Source organism: Periophthalmus magnuspinnatus, chromosome 23 (assembly GCF_009829125.3).
Source record: "Periophthalmus magnuspinnatus isolate fPerMag1 chromosome 23, fPerMag1.2.pri, whole genome shotgun sequence".
Taxonomy (NCBI): Eukaryota; Metazoa; Chordata; class Actinopteri; order Gobiiformes; family Gobiidae; genus Periophthalmus; species Periophthalmus magnuspinnatus.
In genome coordinates this window covers 1,880,381-1,904,757 of record NC_047148.1, presented here as the reverse complement: position 1 = coordinate 1,904,757, position 24,377 = coordinate 1,880,381, and the positions used below count along the sequence as shown (strand labels likewise).

Here is a 24,377-nt window from a genome sequence, read left to right as displayed (position 1 = left end):
CACGCTTGCATTTATATAGATTTAAAAATGACAATATCTTAAAAATATGTTCATTATACGTGAAGTTTAGATAAGTTAAGGTGAACTCTGACCTACTCAGTTCAAAGGTTAGTATTGTGTGAGTGACAAAACTGGTGCTCAATTCGGGAGTGCTGTGAAGATGCGCTGAATGCAGTTTCTTACCCCAAAAAGAGGGCAAAAAAATTATCACTTTTACAACAAATGACTGTAAAAAGAAACCTATATGTGCATCATCTGCGGAGCGACTGTAGCGATGACAAAAGCCGCACAATGTGGAGGGACACTTCACTATGTGTTTAGGTAAACAACAAGCTTTTTTTCACAAGACCGGCAAAAAAGTCACAAAAAACAACTGAGATGTATTTAAAATATGTAAGTTGATTATATATAATACATATATATATATATATATACACACACTCACCTAAAGGATTATTAGGAACACCTGTTCAATCTCTCCTTAATGCAATTATCTAATCAACCAGTCACATGGCAGTTGCTTCAATGCATTTAGGGGTGAGGTCCTGGTCAAGACTCCTGGTCTCCTGAACTCCAAACTGAATGTCAGAATGGGAAAGAAAGGTGATTTAAGCAATTTTGAGCGTGGCATGGTTGTTGGTGCCAGACGGGCCAGTCTGAGTATTTCACAATCTGCTCAGTTAAAAGGATTTTGCCGCACAACCATTTCTAGGGTCTACAAAGAATGGTGTGAAAAGGGAAAACATCCAATATGCGGCAGTCCTGTGGGCGAAAATGCCTTGTTGATGCTAGAGGTCAGAGGAGAATGGGCCGAGTGATTCAAGCTGATAGAAGAGCAACGTTGACTGAAATAACCACTCGTTACAACTGAGGAATGCAGCAAAGCATTTGTGAAGCCACAACACGCACAGCCTTCAGGCGGATGGGCTACAACAGCAGAAGACCCCATCGGGTACCACTCATCTCCACTACAAATAGGAAAAAGAGGCTACAATTTTCACGAGCTCACCAAAATTGGACAGTTGAAGACTGGAAAAATGCTGCCCGGTCTGATGAGTCTCGATTTCTGTTGAGACATTCAAATGGTAGAGTCAGAATTTGGCGTAAACAGAATACGAACATGGATCCATCATGCCTTGTTACCACTGTGCAGGCTGGTGGTGGTGGTGTAATGGTGTGGGGGATGTTTTTTTGGCACACTTTAGGTCCCTTAGTGCCAATTGGGCATTGTTTAAATGCCACGGGCTACCTGAGCATTGTTTCTGACCATGTCCATCCCTTCATGACCACCATGTACCCATCCTCTGATGGCTACTTCCAGCAGGATAATGCACCATGTCATAAAGCTCGAATCATTTCAAATTGGTTTCTTGAACATGACAATGAGTTCACTGTACTACAATGGCCCCCACACTCACCAGATCTCAACCCGAACCCGAGCATCTTTGAGATGTGGTGGAACGGGAGCTTTGTGCCCTGGATGTGCATCCCACAAATCTCCATCAACTGCAAGATGCTATCCTATCAATATGGGTAAACATTTCTAAAATGCTTTCAGCACCTTGTTGAATCAATGCCATGTAGAATTAAGGCAGTTCTGAAGGGGAAAGGGGGTCAAACACCGTATTAGTATGGTGTTCCTAATAATCCTTCAGGTGAGTGTATACATATATACACACGTGGATAAAATTGTTAGTACCCTTCAGTTAATGAAAGAAAACCTCACAATGGTCACAGAAATAACTTGAATTTGACAATAATAATAATAATAATAATAATAATAATAATAATAATAATAATAATAATAATAATAATAATAATAATAATAATAATAATAAATACAAATTTTTATAAAATTTAACCAATGAAAGTCAGACATTGCTTTTTAAACATTCTTCAATAGAATTACTTAAAAAAATAAACTCATGAAACAAGCCTGGACAAAAATGATGGTATCCTTAGAAAAGACTGAAAATAATGAGACCAAAGGGACATGTTAATCCAAGGTGTGTCCACTATGTGTGTGTAGACACATCACATGTGTCTACAATCTTGTGATCAGTGAGCCTATATATAGGGCTACAGGTCGTCACTGTGCTGTTTGGTGACATGGTATGTACCACACTCAACATTGACTAGAGGAAGCAAAGGAAAGAGTTGTCTCAGGATATTAGAAAGAAAATTATAGACAAGCATGTTAAAGGTAAAGGCTATAAAACCATCTCCAAGCAGCTTGATGTTTCTGTGACTACAGTTATTACTACAGTACCTATTATTCAGAAATTTAAGATCCATAGGACTGTAGCCACAGGACAAAAATTGATGACAACTCAAAGAGCTAATACGAACGGTAATGAAAGAGCCCAGAAAAACTTCAAAAGAGATTAAATGTGAATTTGAGCTCAAGGAACATCAGGGTCAGATCGCACAATCCATCTTTGTTTGAGCCAAAGTGGACTTAATGGGAGATGACCAAGGAGGACACCACTGTTGAAAATAAATCATAAATTAAAGCTGCAAGTTGCATCTTTTATGTGTACAGTAGGCGGCGCTATAGAGGCCACTGACCATGTGCTCATTATGGTTCTCTATTCACAGTTTTATTCTGCATCAGTGGTTACAATTTGAGCTCTGTAGGCTCATACACGTGTCCGTGAGCGGGAATCAAAGAACTAGGAAATTAAATCGCTACACATAAACACGGTTTATTGCTACACATAAACCGTAAAGAATATCCCCAAAAAGTTGATGATTATTCACAAACCACATCTGTAGATTTGGCATGTGGAGTTTGAGGTAATTTGGATGAAATGTCAAGGACTAGATAAGTTTCATTTGCATGTATGTTAAAGTGGCGTGGGAATTTCAATCGAATATGGCTGACTTCCAGTCCATCATAGGGCAGTTGTTCAATTCATTTTTATGCCTATCTCACTGTGCTCTATCACTGTTCCGATTTTTGTATGTGTATTACAAAATTAACCAGCCTCCTCTCCCACAGGGGTGAAATTCTAGGTGTCGCTGTCGAGACGGTGGGCACGGGACATTATCGTGATGCCAATTTTATGAAATTTTTCAATCCTATACCCCAATGTGAGACTTTTTCGTGCATGTTCAGGGGATGAAAAATGCGATTGTTTGGGCAGAAAAAAAAGAAAGGAAGAGCAAGAAAGGAGGAGCAAAGTTCATTTAAAGCCGCAAGTGATGGCCCTCGCCCCCCACGCTGTCGCGCCATTTTTTTATTTCACATATTTAAAAAAATAAAAAATTTCGCCAGACCAGAATTTTGGGCAAAGTTTTTGAATATGTTTAGGGGGTTAAATTCCGCTCAAAGAGCAGAAGAAAAAGAAATTAAAGCCGCAAGCGGCATCGAACGGCCCTCACGGGCCGTGCTTCGCACTCGGCCGACCTAGCACTCCCTGTGGGTGGCACTGACTTGCCTCTGTTTTATTGCGGCTTTGGGCTGCATTTGGCACCAAACAAGTCAAAAGACATTGGAAGTGCTGATGCAGAAAATGCATAAACATGGCTTTTTCCAGGCATCGCCGTGGCAACACCGGGCAAAATACAAACTTGGCCTTCAGACTTTTTTGATGGGGACGACCTGAAGAATCACTGTGCCAAATTTTATGTTCGCCATTGAAGGTAATAAGTCGTTATAAGACTTGAAATGTACGAAAATTAGGATAACAAGGGCTGTTTTGCGCATCACCATGGCAATCCAGTGAAAAATATGACATGGTTCCAATGGACTTTTTTGATCAGAATGAAATGAAGAGTCATTGAAACTACTATTTTTCTGATGAATGGGAAAATTCTTTTGATGTCCCACTTGTCTAGATGATGTACAGTGATTTTCAGCCCTGCTGGTGTAACCCTTTCTGAGGAGTTTTTTGGCATCACTTGATGAATGCGTGAACCAAATTTTGTGGCTCTACGACAAAGTTGACGGTTGTCGGGACATCACCCATTTACATAATGTATTTTGACCTTTGCAGCGGGCGCTGTCACGCCATTTTTTTATGCCCAATCATACAAGATAAAAAAAACAAATTTTTCAGCAGACTTGAATTACATAAATACATTACATATATATATACATATATATATATATATATATATATACACACATTACATATATATATATATATATATATATATGTATCTGTAACAATTTTTTTTTTTTATGTGTGGCACAAAGTGAAAGATGGAAATTTTTAAAAACATAAAAAATAAACACGGCTGCCACATCCATCCAGTCATTCTGCTCCAATTATGGCTGAGTAGATAACACGGCTCCAAAGCTATTTATAGATCTGAGAGAAAAAAAACATTTTGGAAAAATACAGTCTCCACTCTCTCCTGTCTCTCTCTCTCCATCCGTCTCTATCTGTTTCATCATCTCTCTCTCTTCTGCTTCCCTCTCGTCCAACCCATCCTCCTCCCTCTCACTCCTCTCTTCCCTTCCCTCAAAATTCTCTCCCTCTCTCCCCCCTCTTCCTTGCTTTCTATATCTCTCCCTCTTCCTTGATTTGTTTGATTGGCTGAACTTTTTGAGGTCATGGACCCATAATCTATCTGAAAAAGTTCCAAGGACCCCCTTCTTGTTGTTCAGCATGATATCACAACAAAATTCATATATTTAAACCATGTATAAAACATGATTAAATTAGATTAACGAGGTTGCACCTATAAAAAAAAAAAATAAATAAAAAAACTTTAAATGCGTTTGTATTGTATATCATGAGAAATTATATTACATAATGCTCTGTGTTTTCAAAGTTTCACAGGGCCCGCAACACATAGCCCAGAGACTGTCATGGGAGCCCAGACTAGGCCTGACACGATAATTACTATCCACTTATCGTTCAATATATTAAAGCTGGAACAATATTTTTTTGGGCCTCAATATTTATCACAAGTACTTTTTCTTTGGAAAAGTGGGGAGATTTGGGGTATTTCTGTTGTAATAGGATAAGATTTCAGCTGTGGAGGGGTGAATTAGTCCCTTTTATGGCTAATTATTGGTACATTCTGCTATTTATTTGTTGCATATTTTAATGAAAAAGGCATGAGCTTACTGGCATTGTCATGCATATTTAAATCTTAAATAATGGCATAAAGTAGTTTCAATACTACTGTTCATAGCAATATTTCTCTGTAGGAATATATCATGTTTCAAAATTTGTTATTGTGATAATGCTTCCCCTGACTCCAGTTTGAGAATAGTGGTCGTGGGGTATAGGCCAATAAGTTGCCTTTCTTTATCATGTATGATGTATCAATGTCATATATACATGCAGCAGAATTGACACTGTATTTCATGACAGTCCTGATTTGACTGAGTGAAGGCATGCTATCTGTAGAATGTGGAGAGAACTTCTCAGTAGTTATTAATTCAACCTTTCACGGTTTAAATCTTACCATATATCCAAAAAGTAACAAAAAATTTCCCAGTAGTGCAAAGAAAAGATTCACACGATAAATACTGACCACCAAAAAATATTGTTCCATCTATCATATATTGAATGATAAATCGATAGAGTAATTATTGCGACAGGCCTAGAGGAAACAAGTGCAAACTACATCAGGACAGGCTCAGACCACAACAGGGGCACTAATCCATTTTATAATATATTATAAATGTACATGTAGTTGTTAATGCAGTTGTGTAGTTGCATTTTAGAAGTAGAATGCTGGTTAAAAATACATTAACTTTATTTTTGTTTTGCTTTTTGGAGGAACCACTACCTACTTGTCACCATGCAAGGTTATTAAACCTGTATATCTCCATGAAGACAAGCAGGTGAGGCCAGTAGTCCTAGTTACAGGTCAGGTCTGTGGAAACAAACACATGCAAATAACAATAAGCACATGCAAAAAATGGTGGAGACCATGGAGACCATGAAGATTAGCTATACTGCACCCTTAACATAATGTCACTTTTGGACATAGCCAAGTGACATTATGTTTTATGTTGTGTAATCCCTCAATCATCCAGGTCTGATTGATAGTAAGAGACAAAGTTACATCTGTCAGCTGGACAAAAAAGCTATAAGATTGAAGACTTTTCGCTGCTCACCCAAGCCATTCCTTCAGTTGTGGTCAGATTGTTGGTGGACACTGCCTTTTATCTCTCTGAAGGTAGGAGCTAACTATATTGAAACTGTAAACAGCCTTTGTTTACAGTTTCAGCCTAATAGGTCTGCATCCAGCCTTAATAGCCTTAATACAATAAATCTGGCTAGGTCTATTGTTTTTTTTTTTTTTTTTTTTATGAGTGTGTAAAAAAAGTCTACATGCACACCATAATCTGATTATAATCTGATTTCTGGACCTCTAAGATTATTTAAAATGACATGCAAACCACTAAATCTGTTACGAGTAATCTGAGAGACCATGATCAAAAAGATTATTTTGCATGTCATTTTAACATTTGTCTCACTGAGAAAATTTAGTAATAGTCAGATTTGAAGTGTGCTTGTAACCACAGCCAGTATGTACAGTGTTTAAATATGTGATACCTAAAATTTTGTGACATACTGAACAGTCTATAGTGTCCAGAGGGAATAGCTCAATTCACTTTACGCTGACATGCACAGCCTCAGAACTATTTTAGACGACTGTCACATGTCCACTCCCAGTGTCATGTACCCCCCATGTACAACACCTCAATCACCTGCTGCTAAGTCTAATGACATCACTGGAAGTATGTATGTCACTAACTCTCAATAAAAATGAAGTGCAATAAAAGCAAATTTACTTTGCACTATGTAACTTGGAGGGATGCAAGGATTTCATACTGGCATTGGATATCGGTGTCAATCCATAAAAACTAGCTGGATCTGCTTCCAAATATGGGTTCAACAGATATCCTAGATGAACATAAATTAATAAATAAAAAACTGTTTATCTTCATTTATACAGGTGGACCAAATGAGAGCACTTGGGCTCTCTTTTTCATGGGTGATTGGTTTAAAATACAATACAAACAGAAAAAACAACAAACACAAACAATATGCAAGTCCATATAAAATATTAAAAACAGGAGCAGGTGTGTGTATAAAAGTTTGTTACCAGATTATTACATTGTGATTTTGTCACCAATGTATCCAGTTTTGCTTTTCCTTGGAGTGCATTCCATTTTGAAGCAAAAACAGTTAAAAGCCCTCTGTCCCATTTCAGTGTTGGTGTGGCTAGTTCTTAGCCTTATGCAGTCATGTGATCTGGTATTAAATGTTCCAGTATCAATGATTAACAAGTAGGTGAGGTATTGTGGCAGTTTTTGAAGTCGTCTCTTAAAGATGAATTACATACAGTGCTGTTCTCTAACAGACAGAGATGGCCCACTCACTTTTTTCGTAGAGAATACAGTGATGGGCTTCAAACCCATCACCTGTAATAAAACACAGGGTAGAGTGAAATAGTGGATCCAACAGTTTCAAAGCAGAGGCCAAAGTCTGCATGTGTATCACATCCCCATAATCCAGTACAGTGAGGAAGGTTGCTTGCACTACTTCTTTTCTGTAATTTATTGGGATACAATATTTGTTTCTGTAATAAAATAATTTTGATTTTAAACTGTTACATTATTCCGAGATATGTTTTTTAAAGGATAAGTTTTCATCAAGCCAAAATCCAAGATATTTTTAAGTGTTGACTCTTTCAATCAATGTACCAATTAGCATATAAAGATGTGTAGCTTGCAGGTTACTTAATTTTTTTGAAAAAAAAATCATATACTTAGTTTTATTTGCATTCAAAGACAGATTAGGATTTATGAGGGATTTCATAAAGGGATGCATAAAAAACAGCATCACCTGCATATAAATGTATGTGGCTTTCTTTTAAATTGTAACCAGCAGACTTAATAAAAAGTAAAAAGTAGGGGGCCTTGGAGCACTCCTTTACTTAAACTTCAAAAATCTGATTTAAACCCACTGACTACTACTGCCTGGGTTCTGTCTGAAAGATAATTTCGGAACCAATCACATGCTGCATTGTCAAATCCAATCTGATTCAGATGCTTCAGAGGACTCCATGATCCACTGCACCAAAACCTGTAGTTAAACCAGTAAACAAAGTTACAGATTCTGTCATCAAGGGCTGAAAATGTCATTTGTACTTTTATGGTTGCAGTGACAGTACTATGCCCTTTTCTGAAACTTAATTGATAAGACTTCAAAATGGAGCATTTATTGAAATAAATTGTAACTTGGTTTGCAACTATTATAACAAAAACTTTTGCAAGGCAAGGTAATTTAGATATTTGCCAGCAAAAAATTACACTTTTGGTTGTCCCACCTTTACATAAAGGCAAAACATGAGTTGTTTTCCATAATTCTAGTATAAATGCCATTTGAATTGATAAATTAAAAATATGTTAAATAGTTTGAATTAAATATGGAACAGCTAGTAATAGAAATTTTGGATCAAGGCCATTAGCTCTTGTAGACTTCTTTGGATCTGTGCAGCAGAGTGCATTTAAGACCACCATGTAATTGAAAGAAAAAATGTGACTCATCTGCCCGAGGTTCAGATTTAACATAATCAAGATCAGAAGGATTATCATTATGATCCAAAATGCCACATGCAGAGATAAAATGCCTTTAAAAGCATCACATATTTCCCCTTTAGAATTTACAATAGCTGAATCTAATAAAATATCAGTTTGTAATTAATTAGGTTCTGAGAGGGATCTTAGGTTCTGAGAGGGATCTTACTGATCTTAGGTTCTGAGAGGGATCTTACTGTCCTCCAGAACTTTGCTGGTTTTCTGTGACCCTCTATCAGCGCAGACATGAGGTAAGATGCTTTTGCCTTTCTAACTGCTAATAAACATTTCTCTTTTTGCAAAAAAATGCCCAATCTATATCTGTCCTAGTTGTGTGTGCACTTTTCCAGGCAGCATTTCTTTCTCTGATTAAACTTGAAACCAAGAATTCTTAGAGTTTTTTTTTATTATAATTTTTCTTTTAGGTGCATGTCTGTCTACAATTTGATTAATTGTATTCATAAAAAAGTGTAAAGCCATATTAGGGTCAGGGAATACTTATTTTAGTCTGATATCACTGTAATACAGGTCAGAGATGAGGGCCTGCTCACTGAAATATTTATATGATTTTCTCACCTTTACACATGTATGTCACATGTAGAATGTGTCTTTTTCACTTTTGTATTCGAATACATCCAGTTGGTCTCTAAAATCAAGTGGAAAAACACCATTGCCTTAGAATTATTGGGTTTGTTTGTTAAGTTTATATAAATGAGTGTGCCTTTAATTAAATTTCTAGGGTCAGGCCTAGTCAATCGTTTGATTGCAGTGTTTGCCTCAAAAGGTTGTGCAACAAAATATTAAGTTAAGGGTACCATCATTTTTGTCCAGGCCTGTTTCATGAGTTTATTTTTTTAATAATTCTGTTGAAGCATGGTGGAAAGCAATGTCTGACTTTCATTGGTTAAATTTCATAGAAATTGTATTTATTATTACTTGTCAGATTCAAATTATTTCTGTGAGCATTGTGAGTTTTTCTTTCATTAATCGACGGGTACCAACAATTTTGTCCACGTGTGTACTTCTGATACAGCTCAAGATCATTCTAAAGCTATTCAGGAAAGGTTCAGACTTTTTAGTATCGATATCTGCTCATATTAGTATCTGATTTACGATGCCTTTGACAACCCTACATCTGACACAGTTTCATTATAAAGTACAACTCATGTGATACCACAGAGTCTATTAGGTGGACAATCAAACATTGTAGTCGTGTTACATTACCTCAAAACTATATTATTAGACGAAAGTAGTGGTCCAAGAAATTACTCAAGTAAGAGTAAAAAAGTATATGGGGAAAAAAGTGATTGTAAGTTAATTTAACTGTAAGAAATCTGGTGCTTTAAAAGGACAACCTGAAAAAAACAAAATCATACAGTGGGTACAGAAAGACCCCCCTTAAATTTTCCACTCTTTTTTATATTGCAGCCATTTGCTAAAATCATTTAAGTTCATTTTTCCTCATTAATGTACACACAGCACGCCACATTGACAGAGAAACATGAAATTGTTGAAATTTTAGCAGATTTATTAAAAAAGAAAACCTGAAATATCACACAGCCATAAGTATTCAGACCCTTTGCTGTGACCCTCATATATTTAACTCGGGTGCTGTCCTTTTCTTCTGATCATCCTTGAGATGGTTCTACACCTTCAATGGAGTCCAGCTGTGTTTAATTATACTGATTGGACCTGATTAGGAAGGCCACAGACCTGTCTATATAAGACCTTACAGCTCACAGTGCATGTCAGAGCAAATGAGAATCATGAGATCAAGGGAACTTCTTGAAGAGACATAATTGTGGCAAGGCACAGATTTGGGCAAGGTTAAAAAAAAAAATCTGCTGCACTTAAGGTTCCTAAGAGCACAGTGGACTCTATAATCCTTCAATGGAAGACATTTGGGATGACTAGAACCCTCCCTAGAGCTGTCTGGCCAAACTAAGCAATCAGGGGAGAAGAGCCTTGGTGAGAGACATAAAGAAGAACCCAAAGATCATGTGGCTGAGCTCCGGAGATGCAGTCGGGAGATGGGAGAAAGTTCTAGAAAGTCAGCCATCACTGAAGCCCCCCATCAGTCGGGGGCTTTATGGCAGACTGACCCGACCGAAGCCTCTCTTCAGTGCAAGACACATGAAAACATGCATGGAGTTTGCTAAAAACTGAAGGACTCCAAGATGGTGACCAATAAGATTCTCTGGTCTGATGAGACCAAGATAGAACTTTCTGGTCTTAATTCTAAGCTGTATGTGTGGAGAAAACCAGGCAGTGCTCTTCACCTGTCTAATACAGTCCCAACAGTGAAGCATGGTGGTGGCAGCATCATGCTGTGGGGGTGTTTTTCAGCTGCAGGGACCTTCCTTGCAATCAAAGGAAAAATGAATGCAGTCAAGTACAGGGATATCCTGGACAAAAATCTTCTCTAGAGCGCTCAGGACCTCAGACTGGGCCAAAGGTTCACCTTCCAACAAGACGATGACCCTAAGCACACATCTAAAATAACGGAGTGGCTTCACAACAACTCTGTGACTGTTCTTGAATGGCCAAGCCAAAGCCCTGACTTAAACCCAAATGAGCATCTCTGGAGAGACCTGACAATTCATCCAACCTGACAGAACTGGAGAGGATCTGCAAAGAGGAATGGCAGAGGATCCCCAAAACCAGGTGTGAAAAACTTGTTGCATCATTCACAAAAAGACTCATGGCAGTATTAGCTCAAAAGGGTGCTTCTACTAAATACTGAGCAAAGGGTCTGAATACTTATGGCCATGCAATATTTCAGGTTTTCTTTTTTAGTAGTTCTGCTAAAATTTCAACAATTTTGTGTTTCTCTGTTAATATTGGGTGCTGTGTGTACATTAATGAGGAAAAAAATTAACTTGAATGATTTTAGCAAATGGCAGCAATATAACAGAGTGAAAAATTTAAGGGGGTCTGAATACTTTCCATACACTCTGTATCTGAAGGAGCAGCGCCATAAAGACAGATGTTCAAATCATTTCATATTGTCAACACAATATGAGTACTGTACTTCCAACAAAAGATTACTCAAGTAGGAGAAAAATTTGCAATCTGAAGACTAGAGTAAAACAGAGTACTACTCAGGCAATATTTGAGTTAAACGTTTGTGTAACGGAGTTTGTTCAGTCCTGTCTCTGTTCACTAAGATTTTCATGTAATTTGTTTTGAAAAATAATTAATAACAATGCAGCTTACTGTCAAGCCTACTGGCTCTAGGCCACAAATAAAGTACAATAATGTATTCTCCTTGCCCAGGGCCAGAATGAACCACTCCATTCCACCAATCTCCATATCTACGTGATATTTATTTGTTTTATTCTCATCAAATATTTGGCTTTCCAGGCATGGGTCAGAACAAAAAAAAGTCTAAAGAAATCTAAAAAAACAACTGTAAATACTAATACTGTTCCCAGGTTGCCAGGGCCTTTCTTTCTGTTTCTCCTCATTCCTGAGTCGTTCCCCCATCAACCCAAGACACACACCATAGGTAAAATTCTCCAGCTAAGTCCTGACCAAGGCTAGCTCAAGATCTGGACATGGGTCCCCAGGTGCTATACGGCATTAGCTCACCTCTTCCTCACAGGTTTCACCAGCAACGCTGGTTGATGGATGGGTCAAATGAAAAGAATGAATTTTCCTCACAAGGGATCAATAAACTATACCTTAACATTAGCCTTACACAAGGTTGTAGCATACACCACCATATTGTAGTATTTAGAATCACATTAAAAGTGCACTAAATAACATTCCTGGTGATTTCCTTTGTCTTGAATGTTCCACAGTGTGGCACTAAACTCATCCGTCTCCATGGAGAAGTTGGTACAGATCTGTGGAGATGCAAGCTCTTTTTTTTTTTTTTTTTTCCCTTAGATGAAAACACCTGTAATTGAATAAGTGTAAGGTATCAATGTTTAGTGCTATCCTCTATGGTACATTTTAGGTAAAGCGATGACATGTCACAGAATGCACCTTTAACTTCCATGAACAGTGGCTTAGTTGTTTATAAATGCCACTTAACTGATACGGGCACACTAATAACACAGTAATAACAAAACCTGGGCCATGAGACTGTGGAACATTGGGCTGAAATCTACACCAGAGATATTGTGAAGGGCAGTGTGACCTTAATCTGACACTGTCACACATGTTACTGAGCTCAGAGGGAACAGAAGGAAATGCACCTAAAGCTTTAGACTCAAGTGTTAAATGTGTTTGCAAAAGGTAAACAGTACGGTGAGAGATATGGAAAGTAAATAATAGCTTAATTGGTTTTGGAGATAATCCATCCATCCATTTTCTTCTACTTATCCGGGGCCGGGTCGCAAGGGGAGCAGTCTAAGCAGGGACTCCCAGACTTCCCTCACCGCGGACGCGTCCTCCAGCTCCTCCGGTGGGACCCCAAGGTGTTCCCAGGCCAGCCGAGAGACATAGTCCCTCCAGCGTGTCCTGGGTCTTCCTCGGGGTCTCTTCCTGGTTGGACATACCCGGAACACCTCCCTAGGGAGGCGTCCAGGAGGCAACCTGAGCAGATGCCTGAGCCACCTCAACGTGTAGGAGCAGCGGCTCTACTCCAAGCTCCTCCTGTGTGACCGAAACTCCTCACCCTATCCCTAAGGGTGCGCCTGGCCACCCTACGGAGGAAACCCATTTCGGCTGCTTGTATCCGTGATCTCATCCTTTCGGTCATTACCCAGAGCAGGTGAGGGTAGGAACGTAGATTGACCGGTAAATCAAGAGCTTTGCCTTGCCTCAGCTCCTTCTTCACCACAACGAACCGACACAGCGACTGCATCACTGCAGATGCTTCACCGATCCGCCTGTCAATCTCACGCTCCATCCTTCCCTCACTCGCGAACAAGACCCCGAGATACTTGAACTCCTCCACTTGAGGCAGAGACTCACCACCCACCCGGAGAGGGCAAGCCACCTTTTTCCGGTCGAAAACCATGGCCTCGGATTTGGAGCTGATTCTCACCGCCCCAGTGCCTGCTGCAGGTCCTGGCTTGATGAAGCCATCAGGACGACATCATCTGCAAGAAGCAGAGATGAGATCCTTTGGTTCCCAAAGAAAGACCGCCTCTGGCCCCTGGCTGCGCCTAGAAATTCTGTCCATAAATATAATGAACCGAACCGGTGACAAAGGACAGCCCTGGCGGAATCCAACATGCACCGGGGACAGGTCTGACTGACTGCCAATTTAAAAATGATTTGATGACTATTTCAATGAAAACAAATCAGCCAATACCAGGACAGTAAAAACATGTGGTGTGAGAGTTCAGATTTAACCAAGCTCTATGATATTACATTGAATTGATTAACAATTTTTCCGCCCCCATAAATTCCTACAAAAACGTTTTGTTTGTTTTTTTTAAAGGGAGCGAAATTTAAACCAGCTCAGAGTATGTATTCTTTCACCAAAATAATTTATTATTATTATTATCATCATCATTACTACAGAGCGTACGGCCTATTGCTTCCATAACAATGATTGCATGGGCGAAACTCCGTCGCCCCCTACACGGACTCCAGTATGGGTTGCTAGGATAGCGCTCATGTCCCCAAACACACTCCTGGCATCGAGCCCTATCCAAGCACTCATGCCACAGGCATGGGTCATATTTATTACTGCTAAAATGAATCGAAATCAATGGGAGGTCAATGGGCGACCCCGACGGCATGGTAAATGCCAGGCACTAACGCACCCTTTATTTGCCATTGACCCCATGTGGGGAAAGTTGAGATCTTTCAAAAAACGTATGTCATTCTAATATTGTTGGATATAGTGGTTTTGCTAAAAAAATAAAAATAAAAATAAATATATATATATATATATATATATTATTGCTTTTTCAATCCACTCATTGTTGCTGTCTGTTTTCATGAAGTTGTACAAAACTTTGTGTGCCTCGTTGCCCCCTGCCCTGAATCCACTCTCCTCGCAACCCATGCCATAGGCATGGGATATGCATATTTGTTCTTGCTAACATGTCATCGTCAACAAGTCAGCCCGAAGCGCTCATGTCCCCAAACATACTCCTCACATCAAGCCCTATCCAAGCACCCATGCCGCAGGCATGGGCCATATTTATTACTGCTAAAATTAATGGAAGTCAAAGGGAGGTCAATGGGCGACCCTGACGCCATGGTGAACACGCTTGTCATTCACTATTGACTCCATGGTGACATGGGGAAAGTCGAGAGCTTTCAAGAAACGTGTCATATATCATTCTAATATTATCGGATATATTGTTTTTGCCAAAAATATTATTAGGCCCAAGCCTGGGACAACGTCCTGGCGAGGGACTCATTAAAACGGCATTCGGAGACCGGAAAATGGCAAAAATCAAGTAGTAAACAATGCCCCGACAAGGAGTGGTATCAAAAATTAGAACTCGACGAGCTCTAAAGACCCTGAGAAAAAATAACAAAAGACAACTCAGTAGTGCCCCCCCAAACTTTGATTTTCATGGAGCCCGACCCGGAAAAAAGTCAACATAAAAATCTGAAACTTGCATCAAATAATAGTACATGTCAGCACATGACAAAAATGATATTATGCCCTAAAATGTACAGGATGTCGGACATATTAGATCAAACCCGGGAATGACAAAAGCGCACACCCTCACATTTAGCACATCTCCTCGCACAGCTTTCATCGTGAACACTTCAAATTTGGCCAAATCCCACTAAACTCATGTGTGATTAAAGATTATCAATAACATTTTGAATATGACTTTGGATGTGGTCATGGTGAATTTTCAATTTTTTGAATATTTCAATAAAATATTTCTCTTTCACACATTTTTTATTGGGAAAATGCTAACACAGCATTTATGCACATTTGTGAGCTGAACGCAATGATATGCAAATCATGGCTCTATCTCACTAAATGACTCTCTAGCGCCCTCTTCAAATTTCATTTTCAAAAATGCATAGAAGGCAATCGATTTGTCATGGACTTGTGAAAATGTTCACAGGGGCCTTATTTGTGATGGGGCACAATGTGAGAAAGTCGCATGACTGTAGCTGTTATGGTTTAAGAGAAAAATAATGGGTGCAAAATGTGTTTCCATTATTGTTAGGCCCAAGCCTGGGACAACGTCCCAACGAGGGACTCCTTAAAACCGCGTCTCTCGCTCGGAAAATGGCAAAAATCAAGTAGAAAACACACTTCGACATGGCAGCAGCTCAGTGAGGAGATTCTGAAAAGCCAATGAAGACCATGCCTTGTCTATATCCACATTTGCTCGGCTATGCCTCTAAAAAGTCGATGAGAAGTGGAAAAAAAATTGTTTGTCGTAATACAATAAAATTTGGTACACTCTGACCTTGAGCAAAAAATTCAATGGGAACCGCATCCTATCTCCAACGTGAAGGTGGCCATTTTGAATTAAAATGCAGATGTCCAAAATCTAGACCTCATACTTAAAGAAACTTGTCCTACAGTTTTGTTTTGTTTTGTTTTTTCCAGTGGACTCCAAACTGGTGTAGTATTTTCAGGATATATTTGAGATCAAAAGATGTTAAAATAATTTACATAAGTCCCAGGGTGTGGTCATAACAAGCTCTTAATAAAGCAATCATTTTGAGAAATTCCTCTAACTTTTGTAAACATCGATGGATTCAGACAAACCCAATGTAGGGTCTGTGTTTTTTGATGAGCTGGACAAAATGACGAGTGGATAAAAATTCTATCTTTAAGTGCCCCCTGCAAAGTTACAATGGGCCGTAAACATTTATGCAGCTCTCCCACTGTGGTGTGCCCTTCCGCGGTTGCAAGGGCCCATTATCACTACTTGCAGTTTTGATTTAGGCTTAAATTTGAATCAGTCAATTGTTAGGTTTTGTTTGTACAAAAACTCTGCTTTGCAAGTAGTAAAAAGTCTGTAGTAAACCTGTTTCATAATTATCTTCAGTTTCACAATTTAGCAATTTTTCAAAATCTTGATTATTAAAAACCCAAATGAATCAAATACATTTCATTAATTGCCAACCCCAACCAATAATGATATGGGCCAGTCCTAACTAAGCGGTTATTATAACATCTAAATAAATAATGCCTTTGTGATTGGATAATTACAACCATTCAAATTTCAATCCCATATCACGTCACGTGCAGGGGCGAAACTCTCTAGGGGGGAACAATAAATCGATGGAAATTAGAACTATACTTCGAGGTCGTTGTAACAATAACCAATCATAAATTCAATAACTACGTTATTATGATGAGGCTATTATTAGCCTACCAGTAAATATTTGCAATTTAGTTATAAATAAGCTATGTGTGCAACTGTACAAAATACTGAACAATGTGAAAATATGGAAACAAATTCAACACTTAATTGTTCAAACAACTCCATGTAAGCCTTTCTATTTTATTTTTTTAGATTTAGAAAAAACAAATCCCAATGTCAAAATGATAAATTTTAAACACACTTTAACAGAGCACAAAATGCAGTGTTTCCCATTAATAGAGATTAGGCCCCCCATAATCAAAATTTCTCCGCTACAGATATTAGCCTAAAAACAAGCTGAACAGTAGATGTCTGTTTAACATTCACAATAGCGTAACATATAACATAACACATACCATAAAAGTATTATTAAAAAGAACCATTTAAAGATTAGATCACTACATCTCATTTATACACATACATTTAAAAAAAAAGTAAATTAATGGCAAATATTAAGCAAAAATATAATTCAAACTTTTAATCACGTTATGACTATAATTCCTTCATTAAAAATACGTAGACTATGTGATGCCTGTTTATTTATAACTCAAAACTAGCACACAACCAAATGAAACTCACATGGACGTGCTTAAGTTTCACTTTTGTTTTCTCAGCTTATGGCGATTAATAACAAAGGCAGCACTGGAGAGCACGTGCTTTTTGTTTCAATAACTTAACAGTTTTACTATGCGGTTACCTGAGCGGAGGATGACTATGGCGTTTTGCACGGACTCATTTGGCTGCATCTTTACACACGCGCTCCACATGGATATACTTACTATACCACATTTACCTGGGAATTGCGCTTTTACCAGAACCAAGGATGAGTTTTTTTATGGAGTTTGGTTCATATTATGTGTTAGGTTTCAACTTTATGCGCAGACGCTGCAGACTGTGACTGAATGTGGACATTATTAAGCACAACACTTTGACTTTGAGACACTGTAAAAGTCCCTCACTGGAGACATGGGTTTCTTCAACTCTTCTGTTATCAGCAAGAAAATACACTGCACTTTTGGCAATTGGCCCAGATGTTAAAACCCAATGGCTAAACGTGAGTGGTGCCTGTTGTGAGCTCCTGCACTGCTGTTCATTCAGTTGGCAGCAGACTATGACCTAAAGTCAGCTCCTTTTTGCCATGTTTGGACATTACTGTGAACACGTAACGCGTTTTACATAAAGTAAAGGAGCAGAATAAGAAAAACTGAATTTCTGAAAGACAGAATGAGGCTTTATTGGTATTAGCTAAATATTTTTGCCGGGTTTCTGTCTCTTTGGCATGAAAAATAACAGCAAATTTATAGCCCTGACAGTCCTGTGCATGTCACTGGAGTAACGGACTAAACCAATGTGGTAACAACAGGAAGGGGTGGATCGGTTTTTCATTTTCAGACTTATTTAATGACTGTGTGAATACTGTAAAAATTCTAAAAATAAATAGATTTTACCATAATTCACTAATTGTTATAAAGCATTAACACAAGGAGTGGGGGGGATTTCCACCTATAGTCACGTGTATTTTCCTCTCTTGTCTGAAACCATGCCAACAGAGTGCAGTTCTGACTCTGACTCCACCTTCTGTGACCTTTGACTCTGTGTTTACATCACTGTCTCCTTCATGGGTTTCATCAAAGTTGTGGTGCAGAAAAGCATCCTGTGCTGAGGCTCACATTTCTACAGCTGTTTCTACATCAACAATGCACTACTACAGTCACTCTCTCTATCACCTCTATCACACTATTGTACCAAAGAGTGACTCAGTAATAACCACCATCTGAGGCAGACTTGTGAAGAATTTTTGTAAAGACAAATCTAATATTCTCTCAACATCCAAAATAATCTTTAAGTGTAATGATCAGTATTTGCTCTCACTAATAACAATTTTGTAGTTTGAAAGATGCCCCTTGTCGCCTACTTGTCTTGATAATGTGGCAACAATAGCTTTAGGTCATCTACAACACAAAGGTCTTTGGTTTGATTCCTTTAGATAAGATACTTCACCCGTTCTGATTAGCATGAATGTGGTGTGGTCACAAGGGCCAATGGTGCAGATTGGTGGCCTCGCTTGCGTCAGTCTGTCCCAAGGATGCTGTGGCTTCAATAGTAGCTTACCGCCACAGAGTATGGAGTGAATGAATATTGACTACAAAGTACCACTATGAGAGGCTTCGACAGGCCTGTAAATAAGTAACAGAACTGAAAAGACACAAACCAGGGGCACGACTTAGGTATTATATTTTACATTTGAATATATATTTGCTTTAATGTGTCTTCAGCTTTTCTACTTCTTCAAATTTCAAAATCAAACTTTTCTACCAAAAAATACCACCATAGCCAGCTTACAAGTACCACCAGTTAAATGAAGCCTAAACATAAACTAGGAGCTATAACAAAGTATAAGATTATAAGACTTGAGCTATGTCAAGTCTAAACCAGATCGAAAGCAGGACCAGTTCTAAACCAAGACAAAATCAAAGATCTTAGGGCTGAAGATTCTTATCAAAAAATCACAACATTATGGCAGAACTATGAAAAAGTTCAACTCTAATAATGAAACAACAAAAAAGCAGCAACTGGAAAAGCAAAAGACACCTATAATCGAACCTTAAGAAATCTGCACAGTGGCTTAATTTTTTTTTTAATATTGCAGTATCAGTCTTGCAGTAATTAACAGCCATGCTTGCAGCCCTCATTCACTTTTCCTGGCAGTACTGAATAGTAGACACAAGAGGACAAGAACTCGTGCCTCAAAATCTTGCGACAAAATTGCCACAAACTCTTGCGAGATAAAATTGCCACAAGACCGCAAACATGAGAAAGATTTGTGCGTTTACATTTGGTTTGGACAAAAAAATGTTTATACTGGTGATTTGCATCTCTTGAGCCATAATTCCAAAAAGCAGTACTACAATGTCAGAAAAAATATAAAATAAAATAAATCTAAAAATTGTAAGGCAAAAATTGTGTACTGAACCGCACAATTTCTTTATTATAAATTAAGTGCCTTGTCTTGAAATTGTGCCTTGCCGCATTCATACTGAATAGCTTGAATCTTAGCAGGACATTTTTCCAAGCCAAACTTTCAAAGCGATACAAACAAGTGTCTTTTTACCTGTAACTCACACCAGGCAACCTCCACCGTTGTCTCCGTATCCAGCCCCTTGTACACCGTCTTAAAGGACCCTCGCCCAATCTCGATATCGAATTTCAAGAATCGTCCATCCGGTGATGTACCCACAGCTTTGGTCTCTGCCTCCTCGACATCATCTTGGACCCGCTTTATCGCCTCCCTTTGCTCCGCCCTCTCCTTTGTTTCCCTCTCTTTCTCTTCTGCGAGGCTACACATGCTACATTCATTTGACCGATCTGCCACTTTTGCATCTTCTTCTACTAACTCGCTTTTCTCAGACCCAATAGCAAATTCAGGTTGTACACTTGCTTGCTTTGCTTTGTCCGAAACGTCCAATACTGTCGGGATTGACTCTACTACAATATCTGCATTACTTTCACTTGTAATTTGAGAATCGACTTGTGTTTTAACACTTGTATCTAAATCTGCCTCTGTACTTTGATTGGTTTCCTCCACCAACACTTCACCAAGACACGGCTCTAGACTGGAAGCTAGACTAGACTGTAAGTATGGAGCTCTTGCGTTGCAATCTCGTAAACCTGCTACCATTCCTGGGGTGTGAAGGGGGAAGAAAGTGGGTACTCCTCCGCAGTCTGGAGGTGAAGTAATGATTACAGCGGCTTTACTGGGCAGGTCTAGTGCAGTGGCATTGGAATCACAAATGACACTGCGCCTAAAAAAACGATGTTCAGCAGTCCTTGAATCGCGATCCATCGTGTGCCGTCTTCGCTGGACCTCCAGGTGTGCACTACCACCCCAAGGCAAATCAGACCCAGGTGATCCGTTCACGTTTTTGGGAAGGCTTTGCGATGAGGAGCATGGGGAGGAAGAAGGGGTCAGGAGGGCTGAGGGGCTTGGCTTCACAGGTTTTTTGTTGCTTTCAGACATTTTTCCAATGATAAATAATAAAATATCAACAGTAGTGAAAAAAAGGAATGGCAATCAAAATATATAAGCTTCAAATAGTGATCCTCCTAATGCTGCAGTCGGTTTGTAAGCGGCTTCAGTAAGAAATCAGAATTTCTCTAAATGCTTTTAGAAAAGGGCAGAGGGGAGCCCCAGTGGACGGGAAGGGACTGTGTTTTGGAGGCAAGGAGAGGATGAGACGATGAAATATTCCCAAAGGAGACGAGGTGCAAGCGCTGCAATGTGGTGACAATAGTCAAATCAGCACCCAAGCCATCACCCCCCATCCTGCTACCAACATCGAGAACAACCACCACAACATAGAAAGACCAAAGCTGAGTAGACCCAATATGGTAATCCAAGTGTTCTCAGTGATGGGCTATGCAGAGGGCTTGGTGCTAGGCCCAGCCGGGCCCAGCCACGGGCAGCTCAGGAAGTGCAGTCTCTGAAAGGAAAAAGAGAAAGATTTAGTTGGTAGTTGGATTCTCAAAGGTACCAAAATCAGATATTAATTTATAGTAACATACTATCAAAACTTGATACTCATTCATAACGATACAACAAAAATCGCATTAACAAAACATAATTTGACTTTTACTGAACAGTTTTAGAATGACCTTGAGCTTGTATATGACCCTATGGTACAGAAAGGTGTTAAAGTATTAAGTATTATATTGTTTTGAATTTAAGTCTGTTGTCTAAAAGAAGTGTTTTTGTTTTTTTTTTTCTTTTTGTTATGTTTATCAGTGTGGCAATCAGCGAAATTGTCCTCAAATATATTAAAAGCCAGTTTTTCAAATTTTTGTGTCCTAACAGCATTAGTTTTGCAGTTAGTCCTTAAAAACCATTAATTTTATCTTGTTTTGTGCTGCATTATACATGATGCATCTAAAATGCAATGTGAAATCTGGACAATTTTTCAACAAGTCTTAAATTTGTTTTTCTTTTGCTATGGATCAGACCTGGGTGACTGAGGGATTACACAAAATGACAAAGTTTCAATCTGTCAACTGGACAAATTGTTGTAGGAGTCAAGGAATCTCGTACTGTCTGAAAATTCGTATGAAATTCCTGTCTTTTCTAAACTACACACAAGACAAAAACTAGTCCACCCAAAGGACAAAACCCTGAGCCACAAACAAAGTACCGTAGTCTACGCCATTCAGTGTAGTAAAGAGTGCAGTGAGCGTCACATAGGAGAAACTAAGCAGACACTTCATTAGAGAATGTACCAACACCAGGGCGAAAGCTCCTCTGGACTCGAGCCCACCATACATCTCCATCTCAAAGCCATTAACCGCTCCTTTGAAGATACTGAGGTTCAGATTTTAGCTAGAGAAAAGAAATGGTTTGAGAGGGGAGTTAAAGAAGCAATTTTTGTTAGGAAAGGCAATGCTTCCTTAAACAGAAATGGGGGCCTGAGACATCATCCATCCCCCATGTATAACTCCATCCTCAGAGCCATACCAAGAGAACAATAGCAGGGTTGTTAAAGGCTGAATAGGGCAGTTTAAGCTGAAACTGGAGACAATAGATGTTTACAGTTTCAGTGTAGTTAGCCCCTCCCTTCAGACAGATATAGGGCTGTGTCCACCAGCATTCTGACCAGAACTGAAGAAGCGGATTGGATGAGCAGCAAAACATCTTCACTCCTAGAACAATTTGTCCAGTTGACAGATTTAAACTTCATCTTTTGCTATGTCATTTTGACAATATAGTGCTACACTTTGTACAGAAATAGGTTTTGAAATAGAATTTGTAACTTTGGTTCTTTACAATAAGGTAGAATATGCAGTTATCTTGTGTACCTTGTAGGGATGGGATGATATACGATAATATCATTAATCACTATAAAAAAGGTCCGCAATTAATCGTTTGTAGCAATTTTTTAATAATCATGATCATCACACACGATTATAATTGCCTTTATGGCACCAGACTGCCTTTCCGGTTTCAATACAATGTTTAGATCTTCTGGTGTTTACCCACAAGGGGATCCTCTGTCATAGCAATGAAATTTATTAGCTTCTGTGCCTATTCTGAATTGGGAATGATTCTTCATCACTGTCATTCTTTGTCATGACTAGTGGGCAGGCAGTGGATCTGGATCCCAGTAATGGCGCACATTTATATCCTCCATTCAAGAAGGTGAAGTCTCATGCGTGGAATTATAATGTATTTAAAACACACGACCAACAAGATGAGCCACCAATCTGCAGAGCCTGCCGAAAAATAGCTCCTGGCTCCTGGGGCAAACTCCAGCAACTTACATGCACATTTACGAGACAACCATCCTGCACTGTTTGACAAACTGAAGCCGAAAATATCCATCATAAGGAACATATCATGTGAAATAAACTAACTAAACAGCTGATTGCACAGCTTGCAGTAATGCATGGTTTTACAACAATCAGGAATTAATCTGAATACATGTACAGTGAGGCAAATAAGTATTTGAACACCCTGTGATTTTGCAAGTTCTCCCACTGAGAAATCATGGAGGGGTCTGAAATTTTCATCCCAGGTGCATGTCCACTGTGAGACATAATCTTAAAAAAATGGAAATCACATTGTATGATTTAAATAATTATTTGTATGTTACTGCTGCAAATAAGTATTTGAACACTTGTCTATCAGCTAGAATTTTGACCCTCAAAGACCTGTAAGTCCACCTTTAAAAAGTCCACCTCCACTCCACTTATTATCCTAAATTAGAAGCACCTGTTTGAGGCCGTTAGCTGCATGAAGACACCTGTCCACGCCATACAATCTGTAAGACTCCTACACGGGAGGAGCTGGTCAATGACCTGAAAAGAGCTGGGACCACCGTTTCCAAGGTTACTGTTTGTAATACACTAAGACGTCATGGTTTAAAATCATGCATGGCACGGAAGGTTCCCCTGCTTAAACCAGCACATGTCCAGGCCCGTCCTAAGTTTGCCAGTGACCATTTGGATGATCCAGAGGAGTCATGGGAGAAAGTCATGTGGTCAGATGAGACCAAAATAGAACTTTTTGGTCTTAATTCCACTTGCCGTGTTTAGAGGAAGAAGAATGATGAGTACCATTCAAAGACCACCATCCCTACTGTGAAGCATGGGGGTGGGAACATCATGCTTTGGGGGTGTTTTTCTGCACATGGGACAGGACAACTGCACTGTAGTAAGGAGAGGATGACCGGGGCCATGTATTGTGATATTTTGGGGAACAACCTCTTGCCCTCAGTTAGAGCATTGAAGATGGGTCGTGGCTGGGTCTTCCAACATGACAATGACCCGAAGCACACAGCCAGGATAACCAAGGAGTGGCTCCATAAGAAGCATATCAAGGTTCTGAAGTGGCCTAGCCAGTCTCCAGACCTAAACCCAATAGAAAATCTTTGGAGGGAGCTCAAACTCTGTGTTTCTCAGTGACAGCCCAGAAATCTGACTGATCTAGAGAAGATCTGTGTGGAGGAGTGGGCCAAAATCCCTCCTGCAGTGTGTGCAAACCTGGTGAAAAACTACAGGACACATTTGACCTCTGTAATTGC

General features: G+C 39.2%; 1 protein-coding gene across 3 annotated transcripts in view; it reads right to left on the bottom strand.

Annotated features, from left to right (window-relative positions):
* wnk1b (WNK lysine deficient protein kinase 1b) overlaps window positions 1-24,377 on the bottom strand; it is a 172,235-nt gene that overhangs the window by 142,711 nt on the left and 5,147 nt on the right. For all 3 annotated transcript variants that reach the window (XM_055231800.1, XM_055231801.1, XM_055231802.1), the window contains exon 2: window positions 19,922-21,290. In XM_055231800.1, the coding sequence (XP_055087775.1) occupies window positions 19,922-20,827 (906 nt within the window). In that variant the 5' untranslated portion in view covers window positions 20,828-21,290. The remainder of the gene's footprint in view (window positions 1-19,921; window positions 21,291-24,377) is intronic.